We start from the raw sequence: 14,405 nt of genomic DNA on the forward strand, positions 1-14,405 counted from the left end.
AATACCGCACACATTTATTCTATTGTTAAAAAGGAAAATTTGAAAGGTCGATAGTTCAAAACCGCACACATTTGATTGACAAGTAAAAATTAAACATATTTTATTGTTACTAAAAATAATTCAATATATAATTAAATTGAAATAAACTTACATCCTAATGTTTTTAAATAATCAATTAAACTAATTTCGTTGTTAACGAAATGATCATATCCTTTGAAAATCGATTTTTCTTTCTCCCTACATACTTTGCGTGTACGATTCACGTTGCCGTTTCGTAATGAGTAGAAATTTGGTTTCAGTAATTATCTGTTATTGTTTTAACATATCTATCTAAAAAAAATTAAAATAAACAAAAATAAATCAATGATAACTAGAAGTTTACCGAATGAAATATTGTAGGATGTGGAACATAAAATTCATGCCTAAGTTGACTATGGTAACTTTCTGTGCCGTTCGTCGTTCATTTATTGGGCTCTTCTGCCTACAATATTGGGGAAAAATGATTGGTCTCATTATAACTATCCAATATGTAATCAGCAAAATCATAAATGATAAATGTATACGTTATTGATATTTATCAATATGTGCGGTATTGAACTGTTTGATTTGGGGAAAATATGCGGGGTTAAGGTAGAAAAGTGTGCAGTTTTGAACGACGACCTTTTTTTGAAAATGTGTGGTTATGAATAACGCTTGTTTGGGAATTGACCTTTTTGCAAAACGGGAATGGGCTACGTCCAATGACATTACTATTATTACTTCCTACTTGTTGTGATATAGCTAACTATTATAACCACTTTATTCGAACTTTGAATGCTTCATTTTTGGAGTACCGGATCCCAGATTTTTTGTATTAAAATATGCATTTAAATACTTTTTTACAGTATTTAGAATACTAATATCCAAATTTTTACCGTGATTCATTTTGTGCTCAATATGCCATTTGGCATTTATTATTAAGTAATCATAGCATTTTTGTAATAGAGGTATTTAAAATGTAAATTATACGCCCATAAACTTATATTAAACTAGAATATTAAGAATATTATTTTTATTATACCCTTGGAAACTGTACACTGTATAAATGTAAATTTATTATTATTATGTTTATTAATTTGTTTCTGATGTATTTGAACCTTTAACTTTGAAAATTGGCTGTTTGATTACCCCACATTGAAACCAACTATATAAGTTGGTTAAATAAATAATATATTTGTATACATGCACAATAACAATACTTGTAGAGGGCATGGTCCTTTCCCAAACCAGTTTCCTGATTTATGCATAGGTAGCTTTTTCACCAACAATTTAAATTTATGTATTCTTTCCTACTCTTTTCTCAAATATGTATTTTTGTCAAATTATAATTAATACTGTACAAAATAGGTAATAATCACATGTGTGCATAAAAATAAAAATATTTTCTAATCATTGTAATATCATAAATCATAATTAACAAAAATGAATTTTATTAATATTATAACAATAATTTATTTTTTCTAAGAAACTTAACTTTTTGTAACAAAGGTGTACCTACTAATTTAATTTAACTAATACTTTTGAATTGCTGCACTAACACGTTATATAGTATTAATTGGCACATAGTACATTGCATAACTTTGTTTTTAAATTTAACTTAGAGATTAACTTAGAGCTTTCCTGAAATGTTTGGTGTAAATGGGTATCACTTTGTAGTATTTTAACTAACTATTATTAGTTAACATTTTCCTACCAATTTTGTTTACTTTATTAATAAAACAACTGAAACTTTCAATATTTATTTGACAAACACGTTCATTCTAAATTCTAAAATGGTTTTAAAGAATATTACTCCACCTTTTCGTTATTGAAAAAGTAAAATTAATTTTAAGGTTCAACTAATAACAATTAATAGTAAAACTAAAATATTAAAATATTATATTATCTTACAGAATAAGTATGTGTAGTATGAACAGCAACTTGGAACTTATTAGTTATTGATGTTCCAAAAATTTTTTTTTAGATATACCTGATATACCAGATGAAATTAGAAGTCTGAGATTACTGCAAGTTGCAGACTTCAGTAGTAACCCTATTCCTAAGTAAGTGTAATAAGTAATTTAGATAATATCCTTTTAATTTTATGTTATTGTTCTTATTTTTATTGTTTTAGATTACCATCTGGATTCTCACAACTACATAATCTCACTACATTAGGACTTAATGATATGTCATTAAGTAATCTACCTGCAGATTTTGGGCTGTAAGTTGATTGCATTTACGATACATTATATGCACAGTTATCATGATGGGATTAATTATTAGAACTTAACAAACCATTTTGTTATTAATATAATTAATATCATGCATTTTAGATTTATTTTATGTGTTCATTTTTAATTGCTGATTAAACCATTAATGCATTTTTAATAAAACATTTTAATCTATAGTCAATAACTAAATAACAAAACATGATATAAATTATATAAAAAATTCAAATTTTTCTAAGTATTTTTATTTTAATTATGAGTTAAAACTATATACCAGTAAAATATTAAATTAAGTTATACATTATTTTGTAAGTGTTATACATGTATGCTTCTATACTGCAATGCCTCCTAAATAATTATCTACACATACTTCTGACAAATTATTATTAATAGTCTTTTATTTTATTGTATTAATCAACTAATTATAAAATATAAATATAATGTATACCTAATTGTCATAACTGAAAGCTGATATTATAATGTTGTATACCATTTAATTTATTATTAATATTTTGACAACTCTTTTTTTATAAATCACAAGTACAATGTATATTTTGTTTATTTACTCAATTTAGTAAATTAATTTACTTTTCATATTTAAAAATTTCAAAACATTTTGTATACTTAAATACTTAAATAATTAAAATATTTGTTACTTTCTCAAATTCTCAAATAGAATAATAATTGAAAATAAATGTTCTTAATAAAATCTTTAAAAATCTAAATAAATTCTAGTTGTATAGTAATTAGCAGTTTAATGATATTATTAAATATAACTTCCAAGTTCAAAAGTACTAATTCCTTGTATTATTTTGCATATGTATGCACTCAAATTTATATTTTTGTTTAATATTTAAATATTGTTCACATTGTTAAATTTACACATTAATGTGATTTTTTTTTATTTTTAAAGGTTAACAAATTTAAAATCACTAGAGCTGCGAGAAAATCTTTTGACATCTTTACCATTATCACTATCACAATTAACACGTTTAGAACGATTAGATTTGGGGGATAATGAAATAGATCATCTGGTGAGTAAATCTATTAATTATTATATGATGATATAACAATATTGTTGACTTAAACCAATATTTTAAGTCTATGCTAATTTTGTAAATATTTTAGCCACATCACATTGGTAATCTTCCAGTTCTCCAAGAACTTTGGCTGGATCATAATCATTTACAGCATTTGCCTGCAGTAATTATAGTTTTTTATTATGTAGTTTATTATTACAAAATATTATTTTTAAATTTTAGTGTATAATATAATATTTACTGTCATTAAATAGGAAATAGGAAATCTTAAGCAATTAGCTTGTCTAGATGTTTCTGAAAATCGTTTAGAAGACATTCCAGAAGAAATTGGTGGTCTAGAAAACTTAACCGATCTGCATTTGTCTCAAAATGTAATAGAAACCCTTCCAAATGGTATTGGTGAACTCACTCGACTAATGATATTAAAAGTCGACCTAAATAGATTAACTATGTTAAATGATCGCATCGGATGGTAAGTAGCCTAATAAATACATTTTATTTAAAAAAATTTTATTTTATGTATCAGGTTGACACTAAATTATAAATAGACTGTTTTAAGATTATATTCTCAACTATTTGAAATAATATACTAATGTTGTGTATTAATTAATTTATGTGATTTTAAAAATCATAATATGACTGATTATTCAACTTGACTTAATATTATTGAGGGTTTTTACCAACATTCTTATTTATATTTAATTACAGTTGTGAAAATCTTCAAGAACTTATACTTACAGAAAACTTTCTGGTTGAGTTACCAACAACGATTGGGAGACTTGTAAACCTGACAAATCTTAATGTAGATCGAAATAGTCTGCATTGTCTACCAACTGATATTGGTAAATTAATTTATTATGTATTTTTTTATTTTAGTACACAATCATTTAAAACAGTAGTTACCTAAAATAGTATACTTAGAAATTATAATTAGATAAGACTATAATTTCCAGAAACTTTTAATTTGAGTATTTTGTGGTTTGTTTGTTTTAAAATAACCAATTTGTATTATACTAAATTTATTTTAATTGGTTCAAGCCTTCAAACACTCTAAATTTAATTATGTAGAGCAGATCAAACAATTTAATTAGTATTTTATAAGATGAATTATATTAAATTTGATGTTTCTAACAAAACGTATATTTTTAATATAAAAAAAAAAAAATTGTATTTCAATGTTTTATGTATAATAATATAAGTAAAATATAATTAATACAATTCAGTTTTTGTTATTATTACTATTTTAAAAGCACTGTCTTAAAAAAAAACACAAATGTTGTTAATATTGTTAACACTGTATACATTGTTTTAGGTAATTTATGTCAATTGGGTATTCTATCACTGAGGGATAATAAATTACAATATCTTCCAAATGAAGTTGGAAATTGTGTTGAATTGCATGTACTAGATGTTTCTGGAAACAAGTAATATAGAGAATAATATATTTTTAGTAAATATATTTACAGAAAATTATAACTGTTTTATTTTTAGTTTACAATATTTGCCATTTTCTTTGGCCAGCCTCAATTTAAAGGCAGTTTGGCTATCAAAAAACCAAGCTCAACCCATGCTCAATTTTCAAACAGATGAAGATGAAAAAACTGGCGAACAAGTACTTACTTGTTTTCTGTTGCCTCAGCTTGAAATTAGAGGAGAAGCAAATGGTATGGTTTTTTTAATTTGTATTTAAATACAATAAAAAGTAGCATGACATTTTGCACGTATTTTTAATTATATAAATATTATAAAATATTTCAAATCTGTTATTATTTTATCACCATAATATTTCTATTTTAATTTTGTAATAATGTATTAATGTAATAATGTACAAATCAGTAAAAAATTATAGCTATTAAAAGTCTTAAAATAGGTATAATATTTTCAATCAAAGCAATCATAGCAATTGTATTTACTTTTTTTTTATCTATTCCTCACGTAGCTCTATTTGTTGTATTCTCTTTAGCCACAAAATTCATCAAAAAGTGCAATTAGGATAATAATTTCATAATATCTACCTTATGCTACTATCTACACATACTTAAATCTATATTATAATCTAAGCACATTCTATGCTTACTATATCTGCGCGCATGGCATGCACATTCTTTGTAGGCTTGATCACTGGTGACTATGACCAAACATTGTGCTCGCCACCAGATGAAGAGCCGACCAGTGAAGCAGATGAAAACGAATGGGAAAACAAGGCAAATTCCAGGACAACATCCGTTCAGTTCACTGGTGACATCAAGACTGAACCCAATACAAATGTATGTTATTAATAGTTATTCGTGTAGTATAATAAACCAGATAAGAATATTTAACCTAACACATGAGTATAGTAAAAACCAATTAATAAATGTTGTTGATACCAGAATAATATTAAAGTATAGTAATTCTACCTTATGAGTACGTTATAGCTGACGTGTCATATCTGTCTTATAAACTCATAACATGGAAAATTATATACATTTTAAAATGCTTATAAGTTACTTCAAAATTTAAATATCAAAAAATATTATTTTCGAGGTGCACTAGAAAGTATTCTCACCTATAAATTTGAGCGTACCTATGTTAATATACTTTAACACTTTCAACGTCGCTGACGTTCATATACGCTATAATTAAATCAAATTTTTTTTAATAAACTTTGAAACTTAGATAGGCCATTGGCAATGAACTCTAAATTTAAAGGTATGGATGGTTTTAGTTTTAGTTTTTGTTTCTGAAATCACGGACGGCGTTGAACGTGTTAATATGAAACAAACTGAGATGAATAGATTCTTCATATCGTTAAATTTCTTTATGCGCATAGGTGTTTAGTGTGTGCCCAAGCAATGCCTTTCGATTTTTCATGGGCCAAAGCTAATTTTGGTATCAACTGACTGATACACATCCAACTAATTGGTTCTCATCCCATACTCCTTTTTTAGAAATATAAATAGGTATTTATTTTTAGGAAACACTTGATTAAAACTTTTTTTTTTAATTCCTAAGAATTAATCTTCAAATAATAAATTTAGTTTTATTAACACTCTAGAAGGGTAATTACAGCCAAATTAATTAAGTTAATTTTAAAATTTAAAAATATGTATATACACTTTTGTTATAATTACTTAATTTACTGTTGACTTAACAGCATAATATATTTTTTCATTGTCTTGATTTCAATAAAGTTTGAAAACAGACAACTGATCCCAAATTCCCACACATTATAACATAGATAATAAAGACTATCAAATATATAATGGTTATTGTGTAGTTATAAACATATTTGATTTTTAATATTCATAACAAATTAAATTAAAAAATTATACACTGCATATTTCATTCAAAAAATTTGTAATACATTTTAAAATTTTAATTGAAAATATAGGTCACTAAAATAATACATATTACTATTTTTGAATGCAAAAATGAGTTAATTTTATTGATCATCTAAACATTTATTGCATATGAAAGTTGTTAGCTTGCACTAAAATATATTTTTTTCTATTTACATACAAATCCAAGCACAAGTTATGACAATATATCTTTTCAATTTATTTAAATATAAATTACATTATATAATATATTTAAAGATGCATAGAAGCTAAATATTAAATAAGTTGCACATTGTATGGATTGGTCAATTAACTTCTATTCATTGATAGTTGACCTTGTCCTACTCTCACTAAAAACAAATATATATTCATCTCTAATAATTATATATCCTAAATATTTTATGTGGTTATTTTCAGACATCATTTGTGCGACACAACACTCCACATCCCAGAGAGCTGAAAGCTAAAGCAACAAAGCTGTTTGGTAAGACCAGAAGTAATGAAAGCAGTTTAACTGACAGTCAAAAAGGAGATGATTCTACTGTAAGAAAATATATTTTATATTTAAATTAAATATAATCATAATTTTTATTCATAGGAAAAAAGCAATGGAAATGATGTGATAAATGAAAAACATTCAGAAGAAGTAGAATCCATTGTAGAAACAAATAGTATTTTAGAAGAAGATACCAACTATGAGGTTTATTATTATTATTTATTTATTTACCTTATTTCTTCATAAATAACATTGTATTTATTTATTTTAAGTAAATTAAATAAACTGAATAGCGTCACTAATATGTTTGATCATTTTAAAGGAAAAGAGTGTAGTTTTCCACCCATCTTCAAACTTTGATGCTGATATTCAAAATAGGCCTATGAAATTACATCGAAGAGACACGCCTCATCATTTGAAAAATAAAAGAATTACTATAGATGCTAATTTAATTGAACAACAGGTATAATTTTTAAGTAAAACTAAAAATTAAAAGTAAACCTGATATTTAAACAATTATTTATCATTTCATACTGAACAAATTTAATTATTCTCAAGTGTATTTGTTTTATTCTTTTGTTTATTTTGTTAGGAGGCACAATTGGTTAGTCTTGAAAATGAAAACTCCTTATCTGAAGATAAAAGTTCGGTATTATTTCCCACTCCACCAGAGTCATTAGTAGATCAAACTGCTCTAGGTAAATATACATTTATTGTGTTTTTGTTCTTTAAAAAAGTACAAAATGAAATCAATTTTTATGTCAACTGTTAAACACATGCCAAATGGAAAAAAGAAAACTTATCCCAAACGTGTTAGAATATTAATTTACAAAAAATTTGGTCTGTTTTTATGATTCAATTTATATTACATATTATAGTCGTATAATATGTAATATAAACATTATTTTTATACTTGTTGCTGTAGATGGCGAAATGGTAGGAAAAGAAGAATTATTTGAAGTTAGAATTGAAAGAACATCTGCTGGTCTGGGATTATCAATTGCTGGTGGTAGAAATTCAACACCTTTCAAAGGAAATGATGAAGGCATTTTTGTGTCCAGACTTACGCCTGATGGACCTGCTGAATTAGCTGGGCTTAGAGTAAATTTTTATATTAATTTAAAATGTAGTCTTAAGATTTAATTATTTTTCTGTTTAGGTTGGAGACAAAGTTCTTACAGCCAATGGTCAGTCATTAGTTGATGTTGATCATTACACGTCTGTTGAAGTTTTACGCTCTTGTGGATCAGTTTTAGTACTTCAAGTGTTAAGAGAAACCAACCCCCAACCTAAAGATTGGGCTATACACATTCCAGGTGAATCGGCTTCATCCAGTTTGAGTAATAGTCGAGCACCTAGTGTTATCTCACATCAGAACAATTATGAACATACTAATGGCTATACTTTAGATAGGGTAATTTTCCATAATTTTATTACAATTTACATGCAAATTAGTCTTACATATATTTTATTATTTATGTAAAGAATCGAAAAACTCCAGATCCTTTGAAAGAATTAGATTCAACAAAAAAACAAATTGTGTATACGACTTTAATCAGAGACCAGAATGGTCTTGGATTTAGCATAGCTGGCGGAAAAGGTTCTAGTCATTGCAAAGAAAATAATGAAGTAATAATTATTATTAATTAATAATTTAAAAAAAATATAATTTATATATTGTATTCATTTTTAGCCAATTGTTATATCAAGAATTACAGAAGGTGGTGCTGCTGAAAAAGATGGAAAATTACAAGTTGGAGATCAAGTTATATCGGTATGTAAAAAAATTCTTTTGATATTACTTTTTAAAATAAATGTATTATATTTTATAATTATTATGATAAATAAAGATAAATGGTATTGATGTGGCTGGTGCCCGTCATGATCAAGCTGTATCAATGTTAACTGGATTGGAACGGTTTGTGCGTCTTGTTTGTGAGCGAATAGTTGATGCTCGATACTCAGATTCTGAATCTCATAATTCTATTTCTCCAAGTATTGCGTCCACTAAATCTCGTTCATACATGTCACCAAAGACTCCTCCTCCAGCACCACCACAAACTCCACCAAAACCTGCACCAAGGAAATTAGTTTCTCAGTCATCGTCTATCAGTTCCGATTCTGAAAGCGTACAAGTAAATTTTTATATTTATTATTTCGATCGGTATTAGCTTACTTTAAAATTGACACACAAACTTTGTTATGGTTTTATGCACATGTTCTTCATTTTTATTTATAACTATAAACTACTAATAAATCAATTTATTGGGATACCTTGTTTCGCTATATAATAGCCTAAGCCGTTGACCAACGAAGATTTTGAAGCTATGATTCCACAGCGTTTTCAAAAGAACAGTGGAAATCAAGTTGAGCAGCCAGTAGCTGTAGTTACTACACTAACTATCAAAAAGCCCAGCACTTTGAATGGGATAGAATTCAGGGAGAGCCCAACTACTTTAGGTCGTGTCACTGAAACTATAACCAAAAGTACATTTACTGAAACTGTGGTGACTAGGGTGACAGATAACGATTTAGCTAAATCTGTCATTATTGAGGTAAGTTAATCAATAACAAATTATTCACCATTATTAAATTCGGTGATGGTATATAATTTTCTTTTCATGACTGTATAGTTTATTAAGGCATGAAAAGTGACTGATATAATAAATGTGCATGAAAAGTGTGTGTGTGTGTGTGGTTTAAAGATAAATAATGTTTATAAATAAAACTATTTCATAAACAAAATCAAATTAATACTTTGCATGACTTGTTAAATTATATCTTGCTATATAACTGTATAATTTCAATATGTTTTTATATTTATATTTTTATTTTTTTGACACACAAACATGAGTTTATACAACTTTGTTTATAATTATATTACTAAAACTGCATGATCCCTTTGAAATTTATCTTTTAACAATACAACATAAACTTGCAGGTGTGTTGTCATAATAATTATTACTAATGCATTTTTAACATAATTGTCTACATATTTTTTTTATGCATATTACTAAATCCCAGTGTATAATTTTCAAATACAAATTTCTAAACAGTTTCCAAAGATGTTTAGATGTCACTGGATGTAACTCTGTTTATATTTACCTAGCCTGATGCTTCTTAATAAAATGTTGACTGTTGGTAGTAGTTTTTCTTCACGCATTCAGAAACTATCTAGAAAAGAGAAATCATATTTCTATTTCCTCAATTATCATACTTATGAACCACTTCAAAGTACTTTTCAGACTTTATTTAGAATCAATTTAGAATTTAGTGTTATAAGAAAAATATCATTGAAAACTAATACATTTCTCGATTCTCTTTTTAATAATGTTAGTTATCAACTCAATATATTGCCATTATTATTATTCATTATAATATTGTAATGTTCAAAATATGAAACTTACGTTTTGATAATTTATTAAATTGATATTATTTAGTTCTATTGAATCCTATTAAATGTATATAAAAACTTTTATTCAAAAAATATTGAAACATTTATTGTTGTTAATTAACTGTTGTTTTTTAAATCGACAGAAATTTTGAATATTTGTTAAATTATTTTATAATTAAACTTTTTAAAAATGTACATTAGTAGTGTTTTGGTGGTGCTTATAATTTGAACTTTTATATTGCATGTTTGTTTTATTAATACTGTCATTAAAATTTTGCTTAGCTATATACATTTATAAGACATAAATATTTACCATTAATTTTGATTTTAAACATGCAAGCACGGTGAAGGTTATAAGGAAGAACTCAGGTAGGTATATAAATTCACGTAGATTGCAAAATGATGTGTCACTAAATTTATATTATAAACAAATGTTTGTGTGTCAGTTATCAAAATTTTATAAATATTTATAATTTAAAAAAATATTAACTTATTGTAAATGATAAATTGCATAAATTATTTTTATTTATTTATTTATTTATTTATTAGAACGTCACTTTAGTAAAAGAAGGAGGTTCTTGGGGCTTCAGTATAATTGGAGGAACAGATCATCCGTGCATACCATTTGGATTACAAGAACATGGAATTTTTATTTCTCATGTAAATATATACTAGTAGTAAAATATTAATTAATATAAATGTAGTATAGTGTACTTTATTTTATTCATGTATATTAACAAAACTATTGTATTATTATTACTATTTTATGGTTATAGATTGTTCGTAGTGGCATAGCTGAAAGTTCAGGAAAGTTACGTATGGGTGACCGTTTATTAAAAGTAAATGAAGAGGATGTCACAAAAATGACACATCAAGACGCAGTACTAACTCTTTTAAAGCCAACTGAAGAAATTACTCTTACAGTACAACACGACCCTCTTCCAGACAACTTCCAAGTAATTAAAATTATTATTTTCCCTTGTATAATACTAATAGTATGACCAACTTAAATAACTAGATCTAAAACAACCAAAGAATATTGTTAATATGCCCTCTCATCTGTGAGTTGCCTAAAAAAAACATTAAATTCCATCCCAAGGTGTTGTCCCTACAAAGTTAATATTTCTAATAATACGTGATGTGGCTGTAACATAATCGCGTGTAAATCATAATTTTTTTAGCAAATTAATAAAATATTAAGTTTTAATCATAAAATCTATATCATTGCTATAAGCAAATATATTCATTTATAATAAATATTTTTATTGGTCATACTTGGAGTATTCATTTTTTTAAAGAGTTTCATTCCTAAAATTACAATTAAATAGTGTTTTGGATGTGTTACTAAAGGTGCTTTATTATTTATATAAATAAGTTGGTAATCCAAGCATACAATGCATTGGAATTTAAATGTATTGTGGACTGTGGTATATATTAAACATTATTCATAATAATATCCAATGTCATAAATATAATAGGAATTGACAATTGTCCGGGAAGCAAGTGAAAAACTTGGCATGCATATCAAGGGTGGTCTTCGAGGCCATCGAGGTAATCCACTTGATAAAACTGATGAAGGTGTTTTCATCTCAAAGATTAACTCTGGTGGTGCAGCTAAAAGAGATGGACGATTAAAAGTAAACTTAATTTAAATTATAAAGTGATATTTTATCAAGAACTACTCATTATTTCAAAAAGTATTGATATTTTTGAAAATATATTTATTACATGGTTTTTGAGAGAAAGCTGCACAGTCATTTGTTGTCTTTTTCTTAAAAGTGTGTAACATAACAAATTTACACCCAGGAGAACGCGTTTAGCTCTGTTAGTTTAAAAATTAGAGTGAATCGATATTATGAAACTTAATGGTAAGTACATTATCCGTGTTTGTATGTGAGTGTTTTTTACAATAATTCAATTTTTTAGTAAGTTATGCGTATATAATATAGCATAAATCAAAAATGCTCATAACTCACTTAAAAACTGAATTATCGTAAAAACACATACAAACACAGATAATGTTTTTACCATCAAGTTTCATCAAGTCGATTCACTCTAATTTTTAAACTGACTGAGTTAGACATGATCTGCTTGGCGTAAATTTGCTATGCTATGCACTTGTAAGACAGATACAACAAATATCTGTGTAGCGTCCTCTTAAGTTGTTTTAACCTCTTTAGTTATTTACTTGATTAAACGATAGCATACAGTTTTAATTTAATCTTCAATAACAGAATATTTTTCTGAGTATTTCAATACATAGAAATTAAATTAAGCACGAGTAGTTTATGAATTAAAACTTATTGTTTAGATGAACGCAGTGGAGTGATAGGCGGTTACCCTGTCAAATGTTGGTCACTACTCCTCCTATCTAAATTTTAAATACTTATAAATTATAACTCATAAACTCGTTGTAAATCCAATTTTTATGTATCAAAATACTTAGAATACTTTGGAATATGAAATTCAAACTGTATGTTGTCATTCAAAAAAGTAATAACTTAAAAAATATTTAAAAATACATAGTTTTGTAACAACTTGGAACCATGTAAAAATATTTTCAAAACGTTAATTCTTTTTGAAATAAAGAGTGGTCCATGAAAAAATATTCATCTTGTATACTATAAATATTATAAATTACTTAATCTTGCTGTTTTCTTATACTTGTATTTAAATATCTTAATTTCTGGTATGTAGTATATTATTTTTCTTTTCAGGTCGGTATGCGTCTCTTAGAAGTGAATGATGTATCCCTATTGGGTGTTACTCACCAAGAAGCTGTTAACTGTTTGCGGACTGCTGGTCAACAAATACAAATGATTGTATGTAAAGGTTACGATAAAGCAGAAGTCGAACGACTGGTCAATGAGGGCAAACTCAGGCGAGAGAGTAGATCGATTTCTCAGAGTGTCTCTAGTTTAGATAGAGATGATGATGATTCTGAAGTAATAAAACAAGAAATGGAAATTAAAAAAGAATTAGCTGAATGGGAAAACCAAGAAAAATTACTTAAGGAAGAGCTAGAAAATATGGAATTAGACGAGGTTAAAGAAAAGTCTACCCAAGAAAAAGTAATGATTAATAACTATAGTCTTTAGATTATTAATTTTTTTTATCAAATTGATTTTTAGGTTTTGGATGTAGTGCGAGCTGCTGAAATGTTGACGCTCAACTCAACTGATTCAAATTCTATAAAACCTAAATCTCCTGGTGGGCCAAAATCAGGTGATATTCAAAAAACTACAACTATAGTTATGAGTAAACATACCTTAGCCCCTCAAGCTGATCAAGTAAGTGTACAAATGCTCAAATATAAAAATTATATTTGATGCTCATGTGCTTTAGTAGATTTCCTTGATACTGTCTGTGGTGTGAAGATACCGCTTATACATTTTACTTAATTTTACTTGCGTAGCATGTGCTTATTTTGGCTGCTAAATATTTTTTAATTGATGTTTATGTTTGTATAAATATAAATTTATTTTTATTATAAAAATACATGAGATGAAAATTCATTAAAATATATTCTGATTTGCAAACAGCGTTAAAATAATATTGTTTATTATTACTCTATGAATATATTATATTAATTGTATTATTTTATTGTTTACTCTTAGAAGCACTGCTGCCGAAAAAATAATTTATAAGTGTTGTTTTGACCATTTTATTTATTTTTCTATTTAATGAAAATATTTTTGCTTTGATAATTTAATAAGTAAAAACTTCGAGTCGGGCTCAGCTGCCAAAGCTCAACTTAATAAAAAAAATATATATATATATGTATTTGTTATTTTGGTCTTTGGTTGTTGAACTTCAAAAGTAATATTCCTTTGGTTGTTATAATATTATTTAATATTTAAAATATAAATACTACTTAATAATTAAATTTAAATATTAAAATAAACA

At 26.2% G+C, this 14,405-nt stretch overlaps 1 protein-coding gene across 6 annotated transcripts in view; it reads left to right on the forward strand.

The window, feature by feature from the left end:
• The window catches only part of LOC132951904 (protein lap4-like), a 36,443-nt gene that overhangs the window by 15,455 nt on the left and 6,583 nt on the right, over window positions 1–14,405 (forward strand). For 4 of the 6 annotated variants that reach the window (XM_061023955.1, XM_061023958.1, XM_061023956.1 and 1 more), the window contains exons 3-26: window positions 2,003–2,081; window positions 2,153–2,242; window positions 3,163–3,283; window positions 3,378–3,452; window positions 3,544–3,761; window positions 3,998–4,131; window positions 4,602–4,713; window positions 4,781–4,953; window positions 5,402–5,556; window positions 7,027–7,152; window positions 7,208–7,309; window positions 7,428–7,568; window positions 7,698–7,803; window positions 8,031–8,206; window positions 8,265–8,519; window positions 8,591–8,734; window positions 8,799–8,879; window positions 8,956–9,240; window positions 9,400–9,660; window positions 11,049–11,159; window positions 11,276–11,455; window positions 11,978–12,136; window positions 13,217–13,570; window positions 13,631–13,789. In XM_061023955.1, coding sequence (XP_060879938.1) covers window positions 2,003–2,081; window positions 2,153–2,242; window positions 3,163–3,283; window positions 3,378–3,452; window positions 3,544–3,761; window positions 3,998–4,131; window positions 4,602–4,713; window positions 4,781–4,953; window positions 5,402–5,556; window positions 7,027–7,152; window positions 7,208–7,309; window positions 7,428–7,568; window positions 7,698–7,803; window positions 8,031–8,206; window positions 8,265–8,519; window positions 8,591–8,734; window positions 8,799–8,879; window positions 8,956–9,240; window positions 9,400–9,660; window positions 11,049–11,159; window positions 11,276–11,455; window positions 11,978–12,136; window positions 13,217–13,570; window positions 13,631–13,789 — 3,797 coding nt within the window. The remainder of the gene's footprint in view (window positions 1–2,002; window positions 2,082–2,152; window positions 2,243–3,162; window positions 3,284–3,377; window positions 3,453–3,543; window positions 3,762–3,997; window positions 4,132–4,601; window positions 4,714–4,780; window positions 4,954–5,401; window positions 5,557–7,026; window positions 7,153–7,207; window positions 7,310–7,427; window positions 7,569–7,697; window positions 7,804–8,030; window positions 8,207–8,264; window positions 8,520–8,590; window positions 8,735–8,798; window positions 8,880–8,955; window positions 9,241–9,399; window positions 9,661–11,048; window positions 11,160–11,275; window positions 11,456–11,977; window positions 12,137–13,216; window positions 13,571–13,630; window positions 13,790–14,405) is intronic. The other 2 variants (XM_061023957.1, XM_061023959.1) reach the window with 2 other exon arrangements.

The sequence above is a fragment of the Metopolophium dirhodum genome, chromosome 9 (genome assembly GCF_019925205.1).
Source record: "Metopolophium dirhodum isolate CAU chromosome 9, ASM1992520v1, whole genome shotgun sequence".
NCBI lineage: Eukaryota > Metazoa > Arthropoda > Insecta > Hemiptera > Aphididae > Metopolophium > Metopolophium dirhodum.